The 19,872-nt window shown below is 48.1% G+C and overlaps 1 protein-coding gene and 1 long non-coding RNA gene across 2 annotated transcripts in view; one reads left to right on the top strand and one right to left on the bottom strand.

Annotated features, from left to right (window-relative positions):
* Positions 1-1,364: 1,364 nt before the first annotated feature.
* CDH5 (cadherin 5) overlaps positions 1,365-19,872 on the bottom strand; it is a 34,020-nt gene continuing 15,512 nt past the window's right edge. The window contains exons 4-12 of the mRNA XM_042970117.1: positions 19,046-19,162; positions 17,921-18,085; positions 16,843-17,030; positions 14,996-15,246; positions 10,767-10,909; positions 8,624-8,748; positions 8,161-8,269; positions 5,588-5,833; positions 1,365-3,524 (exon numbers count right to left, since the gene is read on the bottom strand). Coding sequence (XP_042826051.1) covers positions 3,010-3,524; positions 5,588-5,833; positions 8,161-8,269; positions 8,624-8,748; positions 10,767-10,909; positions 14,996-15,246; positions 16,843-17,030; positions 17,921-18,085; positions 19,046-19,162 — 1,859 coding nt within the window. The 3' untranslated portion in view covers positions 1,365-3,009. The remainder of the gene's footprint in view (positions 3,525-5,587; positions 5,834-8,160; positions 8,270-8,623; positions 8,749-10,766; positions 10,910-14,995; positions 15,247-16,842; positions 17,031-17,920; positions 18,086-19,045; positions 19,163-19,872) is intronic.
* The window catches only part of LOC122234292, a 480,573-nt gene continuing 464,169 nt past the window's right edge, over positions 3,469-19,872 (top strand). The window contains exons 1-2 of the long non-coding RNA XR_006212059.1: positions 3,469-3,649; positions 7,552-7,720. This is a non-coding gene — a long non-coding RNA (uncharacterized LOC122234292). The remainder of the gene's footprint in view (positions 3,650-7,551; positions 7,721-19,872) is intronic.

Here is a 19,872-nt window from a genome sequence, read left to right as displayed (position 1 = left end):
GCAGAGATTGGTAAGATGGATAAATTGCCATGATCCAATTATACTTTGTCCACAGAAGACACACTTTGTATTAAAAGACACATATTGGTTGAAAGTAAAAGGATGGAAAAAGATATCCTATGTAAACTAAGCAAAGAGAGCTGGAGTGACTATACTAATATTAGACAAAATAGACTGATAAAAATTGTTACCAGATACAAAAGTACATTTTACAACGCTAACTGCGTCAGTCCTTCAGGATGATATAACAATTAGAAACCTTTACATTCCTAACAATAGACACTCAAAATACATGGAGCAAAAACTGACAGAATTGAAGGGAGAAACAGACAACTCAACAATAATAGTTGGGCGATTTCAGCACCCCACTTTCAATAATGGATAGACTATAACTAGACAGAAGATCAGTGAGGGGGTAAAAGACTTGAACAACACTATAAACTGGTACATCTAACAGCTACAGAATACTCCACTACCAGCAGCAGAATACACATTCCTCTCAGGTGCACAGAATATTGCACAGGATGAAACATGTTAAGGCATAAAACAAGCCTCAATAAATTTATAAGGACTGAAATCATGAAAATTATGTTCTCTGAACATGAGGGAATGAAATTAGAAATCAATAATAGCAGGAAATTTGAAAAATTCACAAATATGTGAAAATTAAATAATGCATTCCAAATAACCAATGGATCAAAAAGGCAATCACAAAGGAAGAGCAAAGTTGGAATTAGGACAACTTGACCCCTGAGAGCTCCAGGAACTAGAGTTTATCCAGAGCACAGTTTACAAAATACCATCCCTGGAAGAAATAATCCCCAGGAATCCCTGCTGGTAGGGGTCAAGGAGCAGAGGCCTTGATGAAGTGAACTTCAACCCCCACTTCCTCAATTCAAGACCTGAGTCTGACAAGGACGTTTCTTCTCATTTTGATCGTGAGGTTTTCAAGGCAGGACCCCAATATTGGGCCCAGACACCCCAATAAAGTGCCACCTGTTCACTCCTGTCAATCAGCCAATTAGAGGTTGTCTTCCTCCCTCACTGCTGATGACTCTCACTAACCCCATCATGGAAATGGTGTGGCAGCTCCAGCTTCCACAGGCCCTGCCTACTGTGTAGGGTGGAGATAGGACTGGGGGGCATGTACAGACGCCAAGTGAAGGCATTGGGCTCTGGGAGGAAAGGGGGTTGGATTAGGTGTCTGTTATTATTCTTTGCTGCAATACAGAGTGAGTGTCTCTGAAATCCTAATTGCAAATATCCCCTTGCACCCTGGGTTCCTTTTTTGATGAAGGTGGTGGTGGTGATAATGTGTATGTGTGTATGTGTTTCACATGAGCTTATTCAGCTCTAGAAATAAAAGGATTTCAAGAATTTTCTTTATTTAGGTATAAAAAAATACAGTACGTCCCATGCACCAGTGTGGCCAATATATAGTTATTATCACTAGAGCAATAACTACAATGATAGGAAAAAGAAGGTTACAGGAATTTGTTCATCCAACTAAAAAATCTGAATTAAAATTGTTAACCTAAATAGCAACCCACTTATTATGCAAAAACCTTTATTCTATGTTTGTGAGAGCTAGAAATATGTAAGTATTATTAGTAAAAAAAAAATACATATATATATATATATATATATATATATATATATATATATATATAGTAGTTATTGGTTTAAAAAAAAAGTCAAGTGTTATTTACAGTCTCCTGAAATGTGAGGGCCCTTGCCCAGAGGGGAACCTCAGTCCATGACCAAGCGTGAATTGGAGAGTTTGCCTCCTTTCCTGCCCTCTCCCGTTGAGTGATGCCACTTCCCCAGGGTGTGTTTGCAGTGGAATGTTCCAGATTTATCTGAAAGTGGGAGATGCACAGATGACCACAGGGCATGGGCAAGGCAGGGTGTGCCTGAGGGATGAGGCCCTGCCAGGGTTTCCTGAGATGTGGCAACAAACGAGGTGCGTAAAGGCAAATGACACAGTTCTGTTGTGCAGTCATGTTTGGGTTTGGACTTTGACCAGAGTTGCTGAGGGTCACATCTTGAGGGCCTTCAAGTCAAAAGATAAGGAGTAGATGGAGAGAGAGACAGAGAAAGAGCGTGAAGGAGTGACTGGGCAAGGAAGATAAGGGGAGAGGTCTTCTGCTCTGGGGAACATCTGCTCCACTTCCCAGGCAAAACTGATGGGGTGTCGATGAGACTCAAATTGGGGTCACAGCTACTCCAGGCCCTCTCCCGAGGGTGTGGGTGTGCAGGCGGCCCTCAGCATATGATCTGTCACACTTGGTCTCCACTGTCCCTCCAGGATGGATTCACAGTTGCTTCAAAGTTCAACAAGCCGTTTTCCTGACTTTGGTTGAATTTTCAGTGCTCAGTACAGCAGTTACAGGTGTGGTAGGCCAGCGAGGTCACCTCGGGACCCAAGTTTGGTAGCTGTCAAGGGACCCACTCATCCTTCTTGACAGACCTGGGGAGAGGCTGGGAGTGGTGGGGACTTGGGAGAGCGTGAGGAAGTTGAAGCAGGGCTGGCATGATGGATGGTTCCAGTCTCTGGTGGGACTGGGCTGCAGAGAGTCTTGCCCCACAGGCCATGCCCTTTGCTCCAGGCAGACAGGCACCAGGATCTCACCAACCTCACAGGGGGAGGGGGGAGGGGGTTGGGGAAGATCTCCCCCTGGCTTTTGAACCATAAGCTGCTTTAAGGAGCCACAGCAAGTCTTTGAGTAGGACCCGTGGTCCCAGGTGACAGGGTTATGGATGTCCAAGCCGAGACAGAACACCAGCCTGGATCTTCCAGAGTTTAGGGGGTAGCTATCACTTGAAGTATGTTCCTGGACATTTCAGGGACCTGGAGTTTGCTACCCGAGGTGGTGAACTCTCTGGGACCCACGAAGAAGGGCTGCTGGGCTAGGGTGTCAGTGCTACAATTTGCGGGCTCAGTGCCTGTTGTCCGACTGGCCCGCGCTGCAGAGGTTTGGGTCCCCAGACCTGGAGGCCCACGTCTCCCTAGTACACCAGCTCCACCTGGGGGTCTGAGCGGTACAGCTCGGCCAGCATCTTGAACCTGGGGCCCCAGTCGTTGAGAAAGTCGTAATCGACGTCCGAGTCGGATGAATCGGTGCCCAGAGAGCTGAGGGACTCGGCGATGGACTCGGAGCCCTCGTAGCCGTAGATGTGCAGCGTGTCGTAGGGCGGGCCTGCGCCGTCGTGATCGGCCTCGTCCTTCTTCACCTCGATCATGGCGGCCATCTCCCCCGGCCCGCCGTGCACCGCGCCGTGCCGCGGAGGCTTCTGCACCTGCGCGTAGACGGACGGCCGCGCCTCCAGCGTGGGCCGCGGGGGCTTGGCCCCGCCCTGCCGCACCGAGTTGAGCACCGACACGTCGTAGCTGGTGGTGTCCATCTCGCCTCCGCCCTCCTCGTCATAGGTGACCAGCTGCTCGTGGATCTCGGGCACGCTCTTGCCGTGGGCGCGGGCCTGCTTCCGGAGCCGCCGCCGCAGGAAGATGAGGAGGGTGATCACTGCAGCGAGCCAGAGCTAGTCAGACCCGGCCCAGCTGGCCCTCGGGCTCACCTGCGTCCTCCCCTCCTCCCTGGAAATTTCCGGGCCAGCCCAGCATCCCAGCGACACCTGGGCCAAGGCGGAGGTTGGTTTGGTCTAGACACCTTGTGGGTACCCCCCCCCCCCCCGCCCCCGCAACCTCCGCCCTCCGTGGGTCAGAGTCGTGCCTCCTGCCCCCTTGGGACAGACCCTCCTTCCCTGGGGATTTGGTCCTGACTGGCTGTCATAGCCACTGGTGGAGGTGGGGGAAGAGGAACAGAGTGGGACTCCCCTAAGTTCATTCTCTCCTGCCAGTCTCAACCCCATCTACCTACGTCCACATTTCCTGTCTCCCCCTACCACTGTGGCAGATCCTTCTATGTTGTGTGCAAAGGTGGGGAGGCCAGAGGTTGGAGAAGAAATGGGGAAGGGAATGGAGTTGAAATTCGGAGTGCGGAGATTCCGAACCATTGTTTTGTTGATGGCCGTGCTGCTGCTGCTGCTGGATAACGGTGGTGCTGGCAGGCATGCTGCCCATGGCTCTCACGGCAGCTGTTCTTGGGCACCTATTGGATATGTGCTGGCTCCATACTGGACACGTTCTCGTGTTATTTCACTCAGGGCAGGTATTATTCTCCCCATTTTACCCTTAAACAAACTGACCTCAGGGAGGCTGAGTGGCTTGCCTGGGGTCCGGTGGTTGGGCAGTGGTGTAGATATTGACCCTGCTCAGAGCTCTGAGGGGTGTGACTGCGAGGGTCACCAACCCCTGAGGATGGGTGGTCCATGTGGCACAGAGAGCTCCTAAAATTAGGTCACAGCATCCCCCAGACTCTGTCCTTCTGGCCTTGAGTTACTTAACAAACTGTTACGTATGTAAGAGAAGCTGGGACACCCTGTCTGAGCTCTAGTTTCCTTGTTGATAAAAGTGATGGCTTCCCTGCTTTGTTTATATTTGGTAAGGTACTTGTGAGATTAAGTGTATTCTACGTGTGGTGGTGATATCATTGTCATTATTATTACTAATTATTATTAAAAGGGGTTCTGAGTCTAGACTCTTTGCCAGAGAAGCCTCAGGAAGGTGGCACACCCAGGGGGCCTCTAAGGAGAGCCACTGGCAGGAAAAGCCTGGAGGACATAACGTGGGAACCCCACCTCACCCCCAGGGCCTATCATTTCAGTGACAGGGAGATCTCTAACTTTCCTCTAGAGGGCCGGCCCCTGCCCCATCTCAGGGCTGGTGCAGGAGAATGTATTCCACTGGGAGGAACCCCCCCACCGTCAGCTGAGGGGAACTGGTGGATAAAGTCTTGCTGACAGTGCCCCGCTGCTTCTCCATCCCCAGTGACAGGGAGCTCCAGTGACCCTCACTAGTAACTTGTGAGACAATGCTTCCTTCGTCAGCTGCCTCCCTTCCCTGTTTCACTCCCCTCTCTTCCTTCTAGGGCTTCCTGGGAGCACTTCCCAAATAAACCACTTGTACCCCAGTCCTTGTCCCAGGGTCTGCTTCCTGAGTAACCCAAACCAAGGCAAGGCCTAAAATGCTCCTAAAATTTCTGAGGCCCAAACAAGAGAAAAAAAAAAAAAAAAAAAAAGGATTCCTCCTCAAGCCTGGAGGAATCCTAAAAAAGGAAAGGAAGCCACTAGTGGCTATCTAAGCTGGAATTTTTTAAATTTTCTATTTTTTTCCCCCCGAAGAGGATTTTTTTTTCAAAATAGGTTTCATGGAAATAAATGCCTAGAACAGTGCCTAGAATGCTGTAAGTGCTCAAAACGTATAAATTGAATGAATGAATGAATGGATGTCATATATGAGGTATTTTAAAGTAAGGGAAAGGCCTTGAACTCTCCCTTTCCCCCCACATCTACCCCCACCTTTTGGCATCCAGGGAGCTAGAGCTTTTATTCCTCTGTCCTGCTACGGAACCCTGAGGCCCAGGGTGGGATATGGGCTGGAAGCAGGCTTGCGCCTGGATCCCTGGTCTCTTCCTCCTCCTGTGAAGCGCTCCCCACCATCGTTCCCTCCCCCATTGTAGGCACTGACCTGTGATGGTGAGGATGCAGAGGAAGATGGCTACCAGCGCCTGGATGCTGACACCTGCCTGGGCAGCCATCTCCTCACAGTAGGTGAACTCGCCATGCTCATTGCACTTGCAGACAGTCACGACCAGTGTGCTGGTGCCTGTGAGGCTCGGCCTCCCGTTGTCTGAGATGAGCACAGGCAGATAGTGGACCTTGGCACGCTCCCGGTCAAACTGTCCGTACTTGACTGTGATGTTGGCCGTGTTATCTGGAAATACCGGGGCTGCAGAGTCAGGCTCTGGCTTCCAGAGTGCCTGTCCCCTCGTGCACACTGATGATGTGGCTTGCCTCCTCCAGGGGACCCTCCGTGACTGCACCAGCCCATGGGCAGTCTGCTTCTCTGCCCTTTGTATCCCCTGCCTCATGTTTCAGCCATTTGAGTGCAGGTCTGTTCCTCCAGAGAGGGGATATTTTGGGCAGCTGCCTTGACATAGCTTTTAAGAATGGCTCGCCCAGGGGGCGCCTGGGTGGCTCAGTTGGTTAAGCATCCGACTTTGGCTCAGGTCACGAACTCACAGTTTGTGAGTTCGAGCCCCGCATCAGGCTCTGTGTTGACAGCTTGGAGCCTGCTTTGGATTCTGTGTCTCCCTCTCTCTCTGCCTCTCCCATGCTCATGCTCTGTCTCTCTCTGTGTCTCAGAAATAAATAAATGTTAAAAAAAAAAAAAAAAAAAAAAAAAAAAGAATGGCTTGGCCAAAATGTAAAGTCCTTGCCTTCTGTTTCTGTGGGCAACTGATACGTCTGACCCCCACCTCCTCTTTCCTAACCCTACTGCAATAACAGGTGGTTCTCTTTGGGCTCAATTAATGCATTTTTGCAAGCTTTGACAATGGGGAAAAATAAAGTTTTTCAAAGTCTTTCAGCACTGGGCTAACTTTGAAGGCTGTTTCTGCTATTCCTGAAAATCCATTAGAAAGTGAAAACAATGCACATGTTCCCTGGGGCACCAAAGGAATGACACAGTAACTGAGGATGTCCTAGGCAGGCTGGAACTGCACATACGCTTTGGCCCAAATATTGGCTGCCCCTCCCAGCTCCGGTCAGTGGTTCCATGTACTGAAGAATCCCCCAGGGAGATTTTTAAACAGATTTTCAGAGCCCTGCTCCCCCTTCGCTGCCATTTTCCTACCCCTCCCCCCATCTCCCACACCCACATTTCATGATCAGACGCCAGATAATCTGCCTTTTGTAGGCTTCTGGGAGGTTATGATGCTGGTGGCCAGAGGGTCTAGGGATTCCCTGCTCCAGGATTTATCTAGCCCTGCAGGGTGAGCTTCCTCAGGAAGCTGACTCCCTTTGGGTCAGCTCCCAAAGCAAAGGGGTCTGTCTTTTAGATTTCAAATGAAAGCTCATTACATTTTGCTACTAAGTAACCATGTCTATTATAATTAAAAATAATAGCTATATGGCCATTGATACTTTGAGAGAAATTAGAGATTTCTCACTACATTCACTTAATATCATAACAGGACATTCATGCTGTAAGTGAATCTGGCACCAACAGGCTTCCCTCCTGGTTGTACATGGGGTGTCTTTGGGGTGGCACTTAAGTTTTCTATGCCAATGCAGACCCCCTCTGAGGTGGGATTGAGGTGGAGATGGGGGGTGGGGTGACAAGTATTTTTGCCACATTGTTTACTACTAAAGACAGCTGAACGTTTGAATGGTTTGTAATTGACCGTCAACACATCGTGGCCACCTTTTCTCTAAGAATGGCTCTTTAAGGATGAGTCTGTGGCTGATCCCCTGGGTCTGCCTTCCACCTTCAGGGACCCTGACCTTCCTCACAGGTGGCACTGGCTCTTCTATACAGGAATGAATCCTCATCCGCCACAGTTTTGCCATCAGAGAAAGGCAGGAACGCTACTCTGTGCTGGGTGAAGGATTGCTCTATTAGACCCAAGAGGGATTTTCTGTTTTCCTCAGGAAGCCACTGAGGCCACGGAAGCATGCCTACTTTTGCCTGGAATTCAGTCAGCTCAGCATCGTCACTCTTGTAAGTGTATGCTCATCAGAAGCTCTGACTGGCACTGCTGATATCACAGACTCTGGGCTGTGAGGAGTGGACCAGATCCTGTCCTGGGGCCACCTGGTGGTAAGTAGTCATTGTAGCTGAAATAAGACAAAGTTCACTGTATTCTTGGCATTTGGATTTCACGTTTCCAGTTTTGACTCTTTGGTAGTGACCTCAGAATTCATAGAGAATTTGCAGCTGTGCTGAGCATAGAGATCCAGTGTGGGAAGGACTCCACTGGCTAGATCGTGAACTGAGCAAGCGTCTGCACCCCATATCTATTCTATATTCCTTGCTGACCTGAGCATCTTATGGAGAATGTGGACTTGGCAGTTTGGCCAGATTAGCTCTGATCATTGCACAGCCCCGTAAGGAGTTGTACAAAATATCCTGTAACTTGAAGACCCCAGTGAGGGCTTGCCCCCACTTGGTTGGCTTGGTTCTTGACCCTGGTGCTTCAAGACTCAACTAACTGTGCCCCTGCCCTTGCCAGTAGCCAAGCTGACTACTTTGATGCATACCGTGATTATCTGTCAGGGTGAAGTTGCTGTCCTCAGTGCTCAGAGAGAATTTGAATTTCACATCTCGCGGCGTTACGTCCTTATCTATTGCCGAGATTTGCACGACCAGCTGGAATGTGGAAAATGGGGGGCAGTCAGTGGTGGTGTTGGGGTGGCTGGGGGATCAGTGATGGTGACTTTGGTATCAGATCTGACCGTGGCTGCATCTTTTCTGCAACACTAACCTAAATAGTCTCCACAAAGCCACCCTTTGGACCAACCTCCCCACCAGTGTATTCTTCATACGTTCTCCCTGAGCCTCAGTTTCTCCGTCTATAAAGTGGGGATAACATCACCTTTCCTCAAGGCTGTTGTGCAGGTTACATTAAGCTCAGTGAAATGCCAGCTGACCGTGGGTGGGAGGTGCTGCCTCTCAGCCCATCTTCTGTGAGCGTGCCTCACCCTCCCAGCTGAATGGACTCACCTTGCCCTGGGCAGCATTCTCACACACTCTGGGCTCGTAGGGCTGGGCGAACTCTGGAGCGTTGTCATTTTCATCCATAATTTCAATGTGGACTTGGACAATGGATTCTTTGCCTGTGGAGTACCCTGCAGGGAGAAAGGGCTCCTGACTGCCATTGACTCAGATTGATGCCAGTCCCAGGGGTAGAAAGTATGTGGATGGGGAGTCCTGGAGGGGTGACCTTTTTGCAGGAAGAGGGGGCTATGGACCTCTGGAAGAGGGGCCAGGGTTGGTGTTCTGGATGAAAGGTCTGGGAGAGGAAGGGAAGGGCGTTCAGCTTCATGCACAGGGATGTTTACTAAACAGTTACTTGTAAGAATCAAGAAGGTAAACAATGCAAGCAAATTAAAGAAAGTTTTAATTAAATTAAATTAAACAAATATAATTTATTTAAATAAAGAAAATTAATTTATTACAAAATAATTAAAAGGTAAACAACCTAAGTGAGTTGGGGTTAACATATTAAACCACTTTCAAAGAATGGAACATGTGGCTATTTACAATGCCCATGTAAATTACATTTAAAAATGTAATAAAGATATTTTAGTATTATATGAAAATGGCTGTGAAATAAGGCTAAGTAAAAATGCAGGATCTGTTTTTTATATAAATATTGTGGTCTCACTTACATGAAAATATGTATAGAAAAAAAAAGACCAGAGAAAGTGCACTGAAGTGTCAACAGTAATTATCTCTGTATGGTGGGGTTATAGGGGAATGATTTTCTTCTTTTCAGTTTTTCCCATATTTAAAACATTTTTTAACGTTTATTTATTTTTTAAGGGAGAGAGAGGCAGAATGCGAGCGGTGTGGTGGGGGGTGCAGAGAGAGAGGGAGACACAGAATCCGAAGCAGGCTCTAGGCTCTGAACTGTCAGCATAGAGCCTGACATGGGGCTTGAACTCACCGACCGTGAGATCATGACCTGAGCCGAAGTCAGACGCTTAACTGACTGAGCCACCCAGGCGCCCCATCCCATATTGTAAAATGAACAACAAACCATTACTTTAACGTTTAAAAATGTGCGAATGAGATTAGATGGGGAAGAAAGGGGTAAAGACTGATCTGGAAAACCCGCAAGAGTCCATCACAGTTGGAGCTTGTGTGCCATGGCAGGGGTGATGACCAAGTCTGGGAAGCCCAGAAGGAGGCAGGGGACACTCTAGGGTAGCACCAGTGGGGCCTTGGTCAAGTCACAGCCCCCGCCCAGGCCCTGGTGGTCTCCTGGGTAAGGCGAGGATATTAATCTATCTCCTGGAGCTGTGATTTTTCTCATGTAAGTAAAGGATATAAAATCCCAACACTTGGGGTGGCTGGGTGGCTCAGTTGGTTGAGCTTCCAACTTCGGCTCAGGTCATGACCTCATGGTCTGTGAATTCGAGCCCCGTGTCGGGCTCTCTGCTGACAGCTCAGAGCCTGGACCCTGCTTCAGATTCTGTGTCTCCCTCTCTCTCTGACCTTCCCCCATCCATTCTCTGTCTCTCTCTGTCTCAAAAATAAAATAAAACATTAAAAAAAATTTTTAAAATCCCAACACTTGCCTTTCCCTCTGGCAAAAGTTACACTAATCTGGAGAACCTAATAATCTTGAAGTTGGAAGCTGCTTCATATTTTGAATTCAACCCACTGACTGGCATATAAATTGTCCCCCTCCTTTCCCCCCAGACAGTCTTTTCCAAACATCCATGGTAATAAGAATCATGTGGTACTTGTTCGATACACATTCCTTGGCCCCATTTCTGGATCACTGGACCAGAACCTCTAGGAAAGGCTCTGTGTTTAAAAGGTGCCTTAGTGATTCTCATCACAGGGACATCTAGCAGGCTCTTTTATGACGGTGCTTCTTCAGCTGTAATGTGCAAGAGGTTCTGATTCGGTCTGGGGGTTGCCCAGGATTCTACCCTTCCAACCAGGTTGCAGGTGATGTGGGTGCTGCTGGTCCATCCACACCTTGGGGATAGAGGCTCTATAGTATCCCAGCCAAGTAGTGCTTCAGCGGGAGCTTATGATACCCCCAGAGCCCCAAAATGACAGATTATGCCTCTTTTGAAGGAATGAGGGAAAGGAGAAAAGCCCAGGTCCCCTAGCATCTGGGACCACTCACCGCTGGAATCCAGTTCTTTGGCCTCCACTGTCAGGTTATACCAGGGGTAGACTTCTCTGTCCAGCTCTTTCTCATTGTAAATGTCCCCTTGTTTGGTTATTCGGAAGAACTGGCCCTTGTCACTGGTCGTGCGGATGGAGTATCTGCCAGGGGAGAGAAATTCATGACTTTCTGTTGTTCTTTGCTGGGGAGACCCCTCGTGGTCTAACCCTTGTGTCCTCTCCATCCTCCTCTCACTGCTCATTGTGTTTGACCACCTAGAGGGAATCAGGGAGGTGCGATAACCCCTTCGATTTTAGCAGTGCTGCCCTGACTGGGCTGGAGGTGGTGCCTTGAGACTCCATCAGTGGCACTCTGAGAGCTGTGGCAGGAGGAGTTTTAATCAGGTGCACCAGAGCTGGGGTTGGTTTTTGTCATTAATGAAAAGGTGGTTGGGCAAGAGCCAGGAAGAAGTAAAAAAGGAGCTGGAATAGATAGGAAATAATCGAAAAGAAATTAAATTTATGAAGTAAAAAATGGAAAAGTTCTTCCAGAAATCAATAAAAAGGTATGAAGAAATGAGATATATATATATGAGGTATATAGTATATATTTGCTACTGCTTAGGAAAATTCCAGAACAAATAGAACAGAAGTAGTAACAAAATATATAATAAGAGAAAACATTCCGATCTAAAGAAAGACACAAGTCTAAGATTAAAAGATTAAAAGAGGTCATTAATATGAGGCATAATTTCTAAAAGAGATCAATGTTTATGTATATCCTGATGACACTTTTGAATTTTAAGGCTATATGGAGGAACTAAACAGAGTTCAGACAGAAAAATGTGTTCTTGTGAAGAAAATCAGACTTATCTCAGATATCCCCACAAAATTAAATTCTAGAACACATTGATAGTATTTTTATTTAAAAAAAAATTTTTTTTTAACGTTTATTTATTTTTGGGACAGAGAGAGACAGAGAATGAACGGGGGAGGGGCAGAGAGAGAGAGGGAGACACAGAATCGGAAGCAGGCTCCAGGCTCTGAGCCATCAGCCCAGAGCCCGACGCGGGGCTCGAACTCATGAACCGCGAGATCGTGACCTGAGCCGAAGTCGGACGCTCAACCGACTGAGCCACCCAGGCGCCCCCATTGATAGTATTTTTAAAGGAAGTGTCTATAGACTGAAAATTATAGGAGCATATCTGGTATTAACATAAGGCAAAAGAACTAAGGTATTTGTAAGTATACAAGAACTCAGGAAGTATATCATGCACAGAAATAGGGTCTTGAAAAATTTTTATGAAAACTTAATTTCATCTAACTAAGAAATGTCTCAATATAAAATAAAAGCCTGATGGGGTACCCGGGTAGCTCAGTCAGTTAAGTGTCTGACTCTTGATTTTGGCTCAGGTCATGATCTCATGGTTTGTAGGTTTGAGCCCTGCATCAGTCTCTGTGCTGACAGTGCTGAGCCTGCTTGAGATTCTCTTTCTCCCTCTCTCTCTGCTAATCCCTGCCGTGCCCCACCAAAAACAGCCTGCTTTCAGAAGAAGTAAATGAAATGATTGATTTCTTTATGGTACATAGGAAAGCAATCGTGTGTGTGTGTGTGTGTGTGTGTGTGTGTGTGTGTGTGTGTGAGAGAGAGAGAGAGAGAGAGAAAGAGAGAGAGAGAGAGAGAGAGAGAGATTTCAAAGTAGAAAATGTCCAGGAAAACACTTTTAATTTTACAGGTAGAAGTAAGTTTCATTGGGAGAAGTAAAAATGGATGTATCACATTCCAATCTCTAGGAGAAAAAAAAGGAAAAAAAAAGATTCTAGCATATATGGGAGGAAAGGAAAAAGCCATTAAGTTTGAGAAATGAGAAATGTGTAACAAGGTTTAAAACAGGAAGCTCAAACCTATCATTTTTTAAAACTGTTTATTTATTTTTGAGAGAGAATGTGAGTGAGGGAGGGGCAGAGAGAGAGGGAGACACAGAGTCTGAAGCAGGCTCCAGGCTCTGAGCTGTCAGCACAGAGCCCGATGTGGGGTTTGAACCCAGGAACCACAAGGTAATGGCCGGAGCCAAAGTCAGACGATTAACCAACTGAGCCACCCACGCGTCCCCAAACCTATGATTTTTGATGACAAATGTAAATAAGTTAAACCCAAAGCATCTCAGTTTAGATTAAAAAGCAAAGCCAATTACATTCTAATTTTGAGAGACAACTTAATGCCAAGTGAAAAGCAGAAGTTAGAAAAGTTAAAAGCAAAGGTTGGAAGACTTCTATCAGGCAAAGACTAATATGAAAACAGGACTGGCAAACTTAACATCAGGCAAGGTGGAACCGAAGGCAAAGTATTTAGCAGAACAAGTTGGGTAATTTCATAAGGATAAAAGTTATAAGTTGTAATGAAGGTAAAATAGTTATGAACCTTTGTAAACAGAAAAATTGAAATATATAAAGCAAAATCTTAAATATTCTAGAAAAAATGGATGCAAATACAGTTGTATTATATCACAGAGCAAGTTAAAGCAAAACCAAAAAATACCCTACCACTTGTAAATGAAAAGAAAAAAATCAAATCAATCTCTTAAATAAATTCTTGAATCAGAGTGCCTGGGTGGCTCAGTAAGTTAAGTGTCCAGCTCTTGATCTTGGCTCAGGTCATGATCTCACAGGTTTGTGAGTTTGAGCCCCACATTGGGCTATGCGCTGTCAGTGCAGAGCCTACTTGAGATTCTCTCTCTCTCTCTCTCTCTCTCTCTCTCTCTCTCTCTTTCTCTCTTTTCTGTCCCTCCCCTGCTTGTGCTCTCCCTCTCTCTCAGAATAAATAAATACACTTAAAAAAATAAATTCTTGGCTCAATAAAGAAATAAAAACTATCATTATAGCTTATTTAGAATAGTGTGGCTATGAAAACAGTAGTCCCAAAACTTGTGCAGTGTGGCCCAAATCTCCATTTTTGGGGACATATTTTTTTTTACCTTAGTAAGAAGACCTGATTTCTTAGAAACATTAATTCTCCCCAAATCGATATAGAACAATTCTCCTTAGAATTCCAATGTTTTTGGGGTGCCTGGGTGGCTCAGTTGGTTAAGTGTCTGATTTTGGCTCAGGTCATGATCTCACTGTTTGTGGATTCAAGCTCCATGTCAGGCTCTGTCTCATGACAGCTCAGAGCCTGGAGCCTGCTTCAGATTCTGTGTCTCCCTCTCTCTCTGCTCCTCCCCCACTCACACTCTCTGTCTCTCTCTCTCTCAAAAATAAATAAACATTAAAACAATTAAAAAAAAAGAATTCCAATGTTTTTTAAACAACAGATAAATTAATTTTATAGTTCATGTGAAAGAGTGAATGTTTGAGAACACATAAAAGTTACAGGAATTAAAAAAGCAATGAGGGAGGGACTTGGCTTGTATCTACTAGGTTTTTGTAAAGCTGCTACAATAAACAGAATGGCTTTGCCACAGAAGAGTGGCTAGAACAGAGGATTCAGAAATGGATTCAGGTGTATAACAAAGGTGGGGAAGTGATGACTTATTTAATAAATGGTGCTGCCACAATTGGCTAGCCCTCTGGAATAAAATGAGATTGTGTTAAAATCAAATGTTACATGGCTCTAGAATGCATGGGTTAGAACCATATTTTTGGTCCCAGAGGGTAGAGGCTGGGAGTCTAGTGGAGATGAAGAACAGGTGGTGATGAAATGGGCATGGTATGACCCCCCAAATTTTGAAAACAATCAAAACCCCCGAACAGAGAGACAGACAGACAGACAGACAGGCAACCATCAAATCTACTGTAAACGTAAGTAGATGTTTGTGTGGGCAGGAAGAAGAGGGGTGACAGAACAACATCAAGCCACAAACATGAGTGTTACCTGGAAGTGGGGGTTACTGATGTTTTCTTTGCAGATCTTTGTGTTGTTTTACTGTGTGAAATGAACACTTGACCATCAGCTCTCCCTAGATGGACCTGTGAGAGCCAGTTATTCCAAAGAATAGCCCCTCCAAGGTAGCGCAGCCAGCGGACAGCTCTGATGGCCAGGACTGAGCTGGGCAGAGGTGCCTGGGCAAGACAGGGTCCCGCCTGGTCATGGGGGTCAGTGGAAGAGCTTGGGCTTCCCGTCCTGCCTCTGTCACGTCCCGTGTGTGTGTGCCAGGAGAAGCCATTCTCCCCACCTGGGCCCTATTGTCAGTCCCGCAGGTGCCAGGATCATCGTGATCATCATTTTCCTTACACCCTCTACCCCCTTACCCAATGCTCCGCCGAGCTGCATCGGGGTCTTTGGCCCTCACTGAGCCGATCAGAGGTTTCTTCTGGTTCTCCCACAGCTGGAAGTGGTAGAAGGGCTGCTGGAAGCTGGGGGGCTCATCCACATCTGTGACGTTGATGATGACTCGGGCAGTTTTTCTGGTGGAGGCGCTGCTTAGGTGGTGGAGGTTGATGGTGGGATCCGTGGCCTCGATGGTGAAGATGTATTGCTGAATGTATTCATAGTCCAGGGGCTGTGGAAGGGAAAAGTGCAGTGAACGCCTGCTCTGAGCCAAGCACGTGACGTGATCTTCGCGGCAACCTTGCAAGGTTGCACTGGGATGACACCAGTTTCACGGATGGGGGAAGTGATGTTTCCATGGTCATCAAGAGAGTGGCTAGGGCTCTCTGTCTGTCCTCGACTTCCCTCCACTGCATCTCGACAACCTCAGGGCACCCCCAGCCCTAACTCTGTGACTGGCCCTGTTCTGCGCATTGAGGCCACACAGTGGGCGAGCCACAGTCCTGCTCTCTAGGAGATCACAGCTACTAGTTCTAGCCACAGGTCCTTACGTATGTGCCTTTTCTTTGTGGTTTCGCTCAAGATGCTTCTCCTGCCTTTGCCCACTTCACAATCCCTACTCAAGAGGCCACATGTCTTCTCAGAACCCATCTTGCCTCCCTGACACAGGTAATTGCTCCTTGCGTGGGTTGCTGGAGCACTTACACGCGGCTACCCTGTTCATCTATGCTCGTCTGCCCCGCTCTCTGACAGCTTTGGTGCCGTGGAGGCCATGGGACTCACCTAGGTGCCTCTGGTCCCCAGTGTGGGGCCGGACCGGGGATAGCCTCAGGAGAGTTCTGCTGCAGGAATGGCCCAGCTCAGGCAGAGGGGTTCTAGAATGTCCCATTTGAGGTGGGTCATCCCTGGCCCAGGGCCCCCAGTCCTCTGCATGACCATTCTAGAGGCATTTTATGTCTCTTGCCTCCTCTTCCAGATTCAGTTGGCCTGACTGCTCTGTCTGTATGCAGCAGCCACTGCCAGTAGCCACTCCCACCCCCACCCCTGTAGTCCTCCCTGCTTCCTTACATGCTGTGGCTGTCTGCTCCAAGTGCCTGTATCACTACCAGGGCTCTACTTTGGTGGGTGCCCAGGGCAGGCCAGAAAGTGTGACAGTGAACGCCCTCTGGGGCCCTCAGACGACCCTGCAGCTCCCTCTCTCAGCCCCTGCAACTCTGAGGCATATTTCACCCTGTGCCCTGGGTGTTACCAGTGGGACTGTGCCCCACTTGCCTGCACTATTAACCTGACAGTTAAGGAACCTGTATCATTCCTTTTTTTTTTTTTTAAAGCTTATTTATTTATTTTGAGAGAGAGAACGAATAGGGGAGGGACAGAGAGGAGAGCGAAAGTGAGAGTGAGAATCCCAAGCAGGCTCTGCACTGTGAGTGTAGAGCCCCATGTGGGGCTTGATCTCATGAGTGATGAGATCATGACCTGAGCAGAAATTAAGAGTCAGGTGCTCAACCAACTGAGCCATCCAGGTGCCCCTGTATCCTTTTTCTTATGTGTCACTGCTCCTGAGACTTCCTGGGATCACTTCCCAAGTAAATTATTTACACTCAAATCCTTGCTTTAAGGTCTGCTTCTGGAATAACTCAGCCTAAGGCACTGACCCTTCTCTCCTGGCTTCCCTTTCCCAGCTCCAGGGTCACAAGCTCATGAGCACGTGGCCAGCTCTAAGCTGACCCAGAATGGCTTCTGACCTTGGAGCAGCCTCTGGGTGAGTCCTGAAAATGCCAGGAGCCCTCAGCCCCACATCTGATGTCGTTGCTGCATGCCTACAAACCTTCATGGGCTTGATGATGCCCTCGTTGTGGTTGGGGTCCGTCTCGATGGTGAAGGTGTCCCTGTATTCGCCTTGCACGATGCTGTACTTGGTCATCCGGTTCTGGGGCTCATCTGGGTCCTCAACAAACAGAGAGCCCAAGGAGCTGCCCACACGGATGTCTTCAGGCACCGCAAATGTGTACTTGGCTGATGCAAATAAGGTGCCCCCGAGGGCATTGGATTAATGAGATAGACAAGGTGATTGTCCCTCATGCTATCCTAATGCATTTTTATACAGGAAATCAGCATGACAAAATAATAATAATAATAATAATAATAATAATAATAGTAGTAGTAATACCACCACAGGAATTTTGGGTCTCAAGGCAAAGAGATTCTGCTCCATCTATCCTTCCATCCCTCTGTCCATTTAACAAATAGTTATTGAACACCTACTGTATGCTGGGTCTTTTGCTAGGGGACCTATCATTTGACAAGAGAGACAAGTCCTGCTGTGAGGGAGCTTCTGCCACATAGAGTGAGGCCACCGCCATTGGGATGGCTGAGCCTCTGAATTACACCTCAGCATCGGAGGGTACAAGTGATGAACCGTCTGACTTTCCTTCCCACCCTTAACCGGGGCGTGTGAAAAACTCTTGTCAGACATTTTTTTGTGGGGAGAGAAGCAGTCTGTATGTGGGCTCAGGGCTCAGCCTCAGCTCTGGATATGGAACTTTGCTGTATCCCTGTTCACCAGCTCACAGGGATTTTCTAGCTAGGGCCTGGATTTTTCCGAGCCCATAGAAACTGGGTGAAACTGTTCCTATCTGGTAGTGGGACTCTGGGCAAAGTGGTGGCACACAGCAGGGAGTGCGATTTCCCTGTGGCCTGTGAAGGCACCATGGCAGGTGGTATTTGGAAAGCCTTGGGAATGTGTGCAGGGATGGGGAGAAGACCCCCTCCTTGTACCAAAATGACTTTTCTGGGCCTTAGGGAGAGGTAGAGGGACTCTGGGCTTCTCCACAAGATCCCCCAGGCCACTGAGTCTGGAGTATCCCAACCCCCATCCTCCCCAGGGCCCTGGAGGAGAAGCTCACTTTGGGTGAAGATGGGGAAATTGTCATTGACGTCCTGCAGAGTGACCAGCACCGTAGCTGTGCCTGAGTCCCCTCGGAGGCCCTGGGCATCTCGTGCTTCCACCACGATCTCATACTTGGCCTGCGTCTCTCGGTCCAAGTTTTTGGTTGTAGTGAAAATGAGTCCTGCAAAAAGTGTCCAGCAGGAGCCATGTTACTTGGAGGGCTTTTAGAACACACTGGTGCCTGGGCCCTATCCAGAGTTAACGTAAAAGCTGATGCAAATAAGGTGACTTAACATGTGACTTAAAGGCTCCCCAGGTGATTCCACTGTGCAGCCAGAGCTGAGAACCACCGGCCAGCCACCACCCACCTTCACACCCTGCACTGCTAGACCAAAGCTGCCCAAACGGTTTGGTCCAAGATTGGTCCTGGCTGCTGGGAGCATGGTGTTGAGAAAGAGTGTGAGGCCACATCCGGGCTCAGCGTGGAGAGAGTGCTGTGACTCATTAGCGATGCCTGCCTTGGCACATCATTGGTTGTGGTGGTACCTGTACTTTGCACCTGCCACCCCCCTGAAAGACAGTGTGTCCCAGGTCTGACCACCTGGACTTCTGTCTTGCTCCCCAGACTCTGTCCTTACAGTTTTTGTGAAGTCACACTGAGTGGATAATTACTGCGGGCCATGTGTTCTCTATACATTATGTAATTCAAACTTCACAGCTGCTATGCAAAACGAACATACATTTTCCTGTTTTCAGGGTGAGAGAACTAAGGCTCGCAGAGGCTAGTTGACTTGCCTCAGGTTGTTAGAGGGAGTGAGTAGCAGAACTGGGTTTGGAGGCTAGATCTGTCCGACTCTACACCCAGAGCTGCTAACCAGCATTCTCTTCTGCCTCTTGGGTCACTGCTTGGGTCCTGATTTTGTTCCCTGGACTGGAGTCCATGTCTTGGCAGCTGTCTGCTTCCTTCTCCCCTCGCCAGCCACCTTGTTTTCGTGTGTATAAGAACCATTTCCATGGGATCGTGTGGTTGGATGGTAGCTGACACCTGTCAGACTGGACTTCCCTCAGTGCCTGCACCTTGGATATCTGTCCCTACCCGGCTCCAAGCCAGCGCCTGCCCAAGAGGGTTAGTGACACACACCAGAACCATCAATAGCAAAATATTCTTCTCCCTTCAGGATTTGGTACATGACACTGGCGTGGTCTGCCACGGTGGGGTCATCTGCATCAACGGCTGTCACACGGATGACTGAGGTCCCTGAGGAGAGACAATCCAGGGTTACTGCCTTGTGACTGTCGGCCCTGTGCCCCATTTCCAGATGCAGACAGGTGGGGCTCAGGCTGTTCCCTCAACCCACTTTCCTTAGGCCCTGGGGGAGAAAAGACTGCTTTGTTTTCTGAGGAGCCTGCAAGGGGCAAAGTGCTGAAGGTTCAGCCTGGTCATCTTGGAAGGAGGCAAAGAAAACAGGTGGTTTTTAGTCACAGGAGAAGTGAGGCAGGAGGCAGAAGGCTAGGGTCATGAGGAGAGAGAGAGAGGAGAGGAAAGGGCTGCTTCTTCCTTCTTCTGGAAGATGAGAACAAAAGAATGGGAAGGTGCCCCACAGGGGTGAGTGTCACATCTCTGTTTCTCTTGAACTCTGGGACCCCCATCCCCATACTTAACAGGGAGGTCTGTTAAGATCTCCCAGGTTCTTAGCCAGGAACCCTGGACCAAGGGGTGGGGAAGGGAATCCTTTTCTGTTACCTCCTAGAGGCTGGGGGTAGAACTGAGGAAGTAGTAATTTCAAGAAGCCTGGGCTCCAGGCTGGTGTCACATCTTGGGGTGAGGGCTGTAGTCTCCTCCCTCCACTCCTGCATGGGTCCTAGAGAGGAGTCTTTTTGCTGTGGTGGCAGAGTTGGTATTCTTCATGTGCAAAGGCACTCTTAGAGTGCCAGTCCTGAGTCAGAGAAGTGGGTGGGGTTTGCTCC

Source organism: Panthera tigris, chromosome E2, assembly GCF_018350195.1.
Source record: "Panthera tigris isolate Pti1 chromosome E2, P.tigris_Pti1_mat1.1, whole genome shotgun sequence".
Lineage (NCBI taxonomy): Eukaryota > Metazoa > Chordata > Mammalia > Carnivora > Felidae > Panthera > Panthera tigris.
The sequence above is the reverse complement of the archived record's forward strand: the minus strand, read 5'-3'. Positions and strand labels throughout refer to the sequence as shown.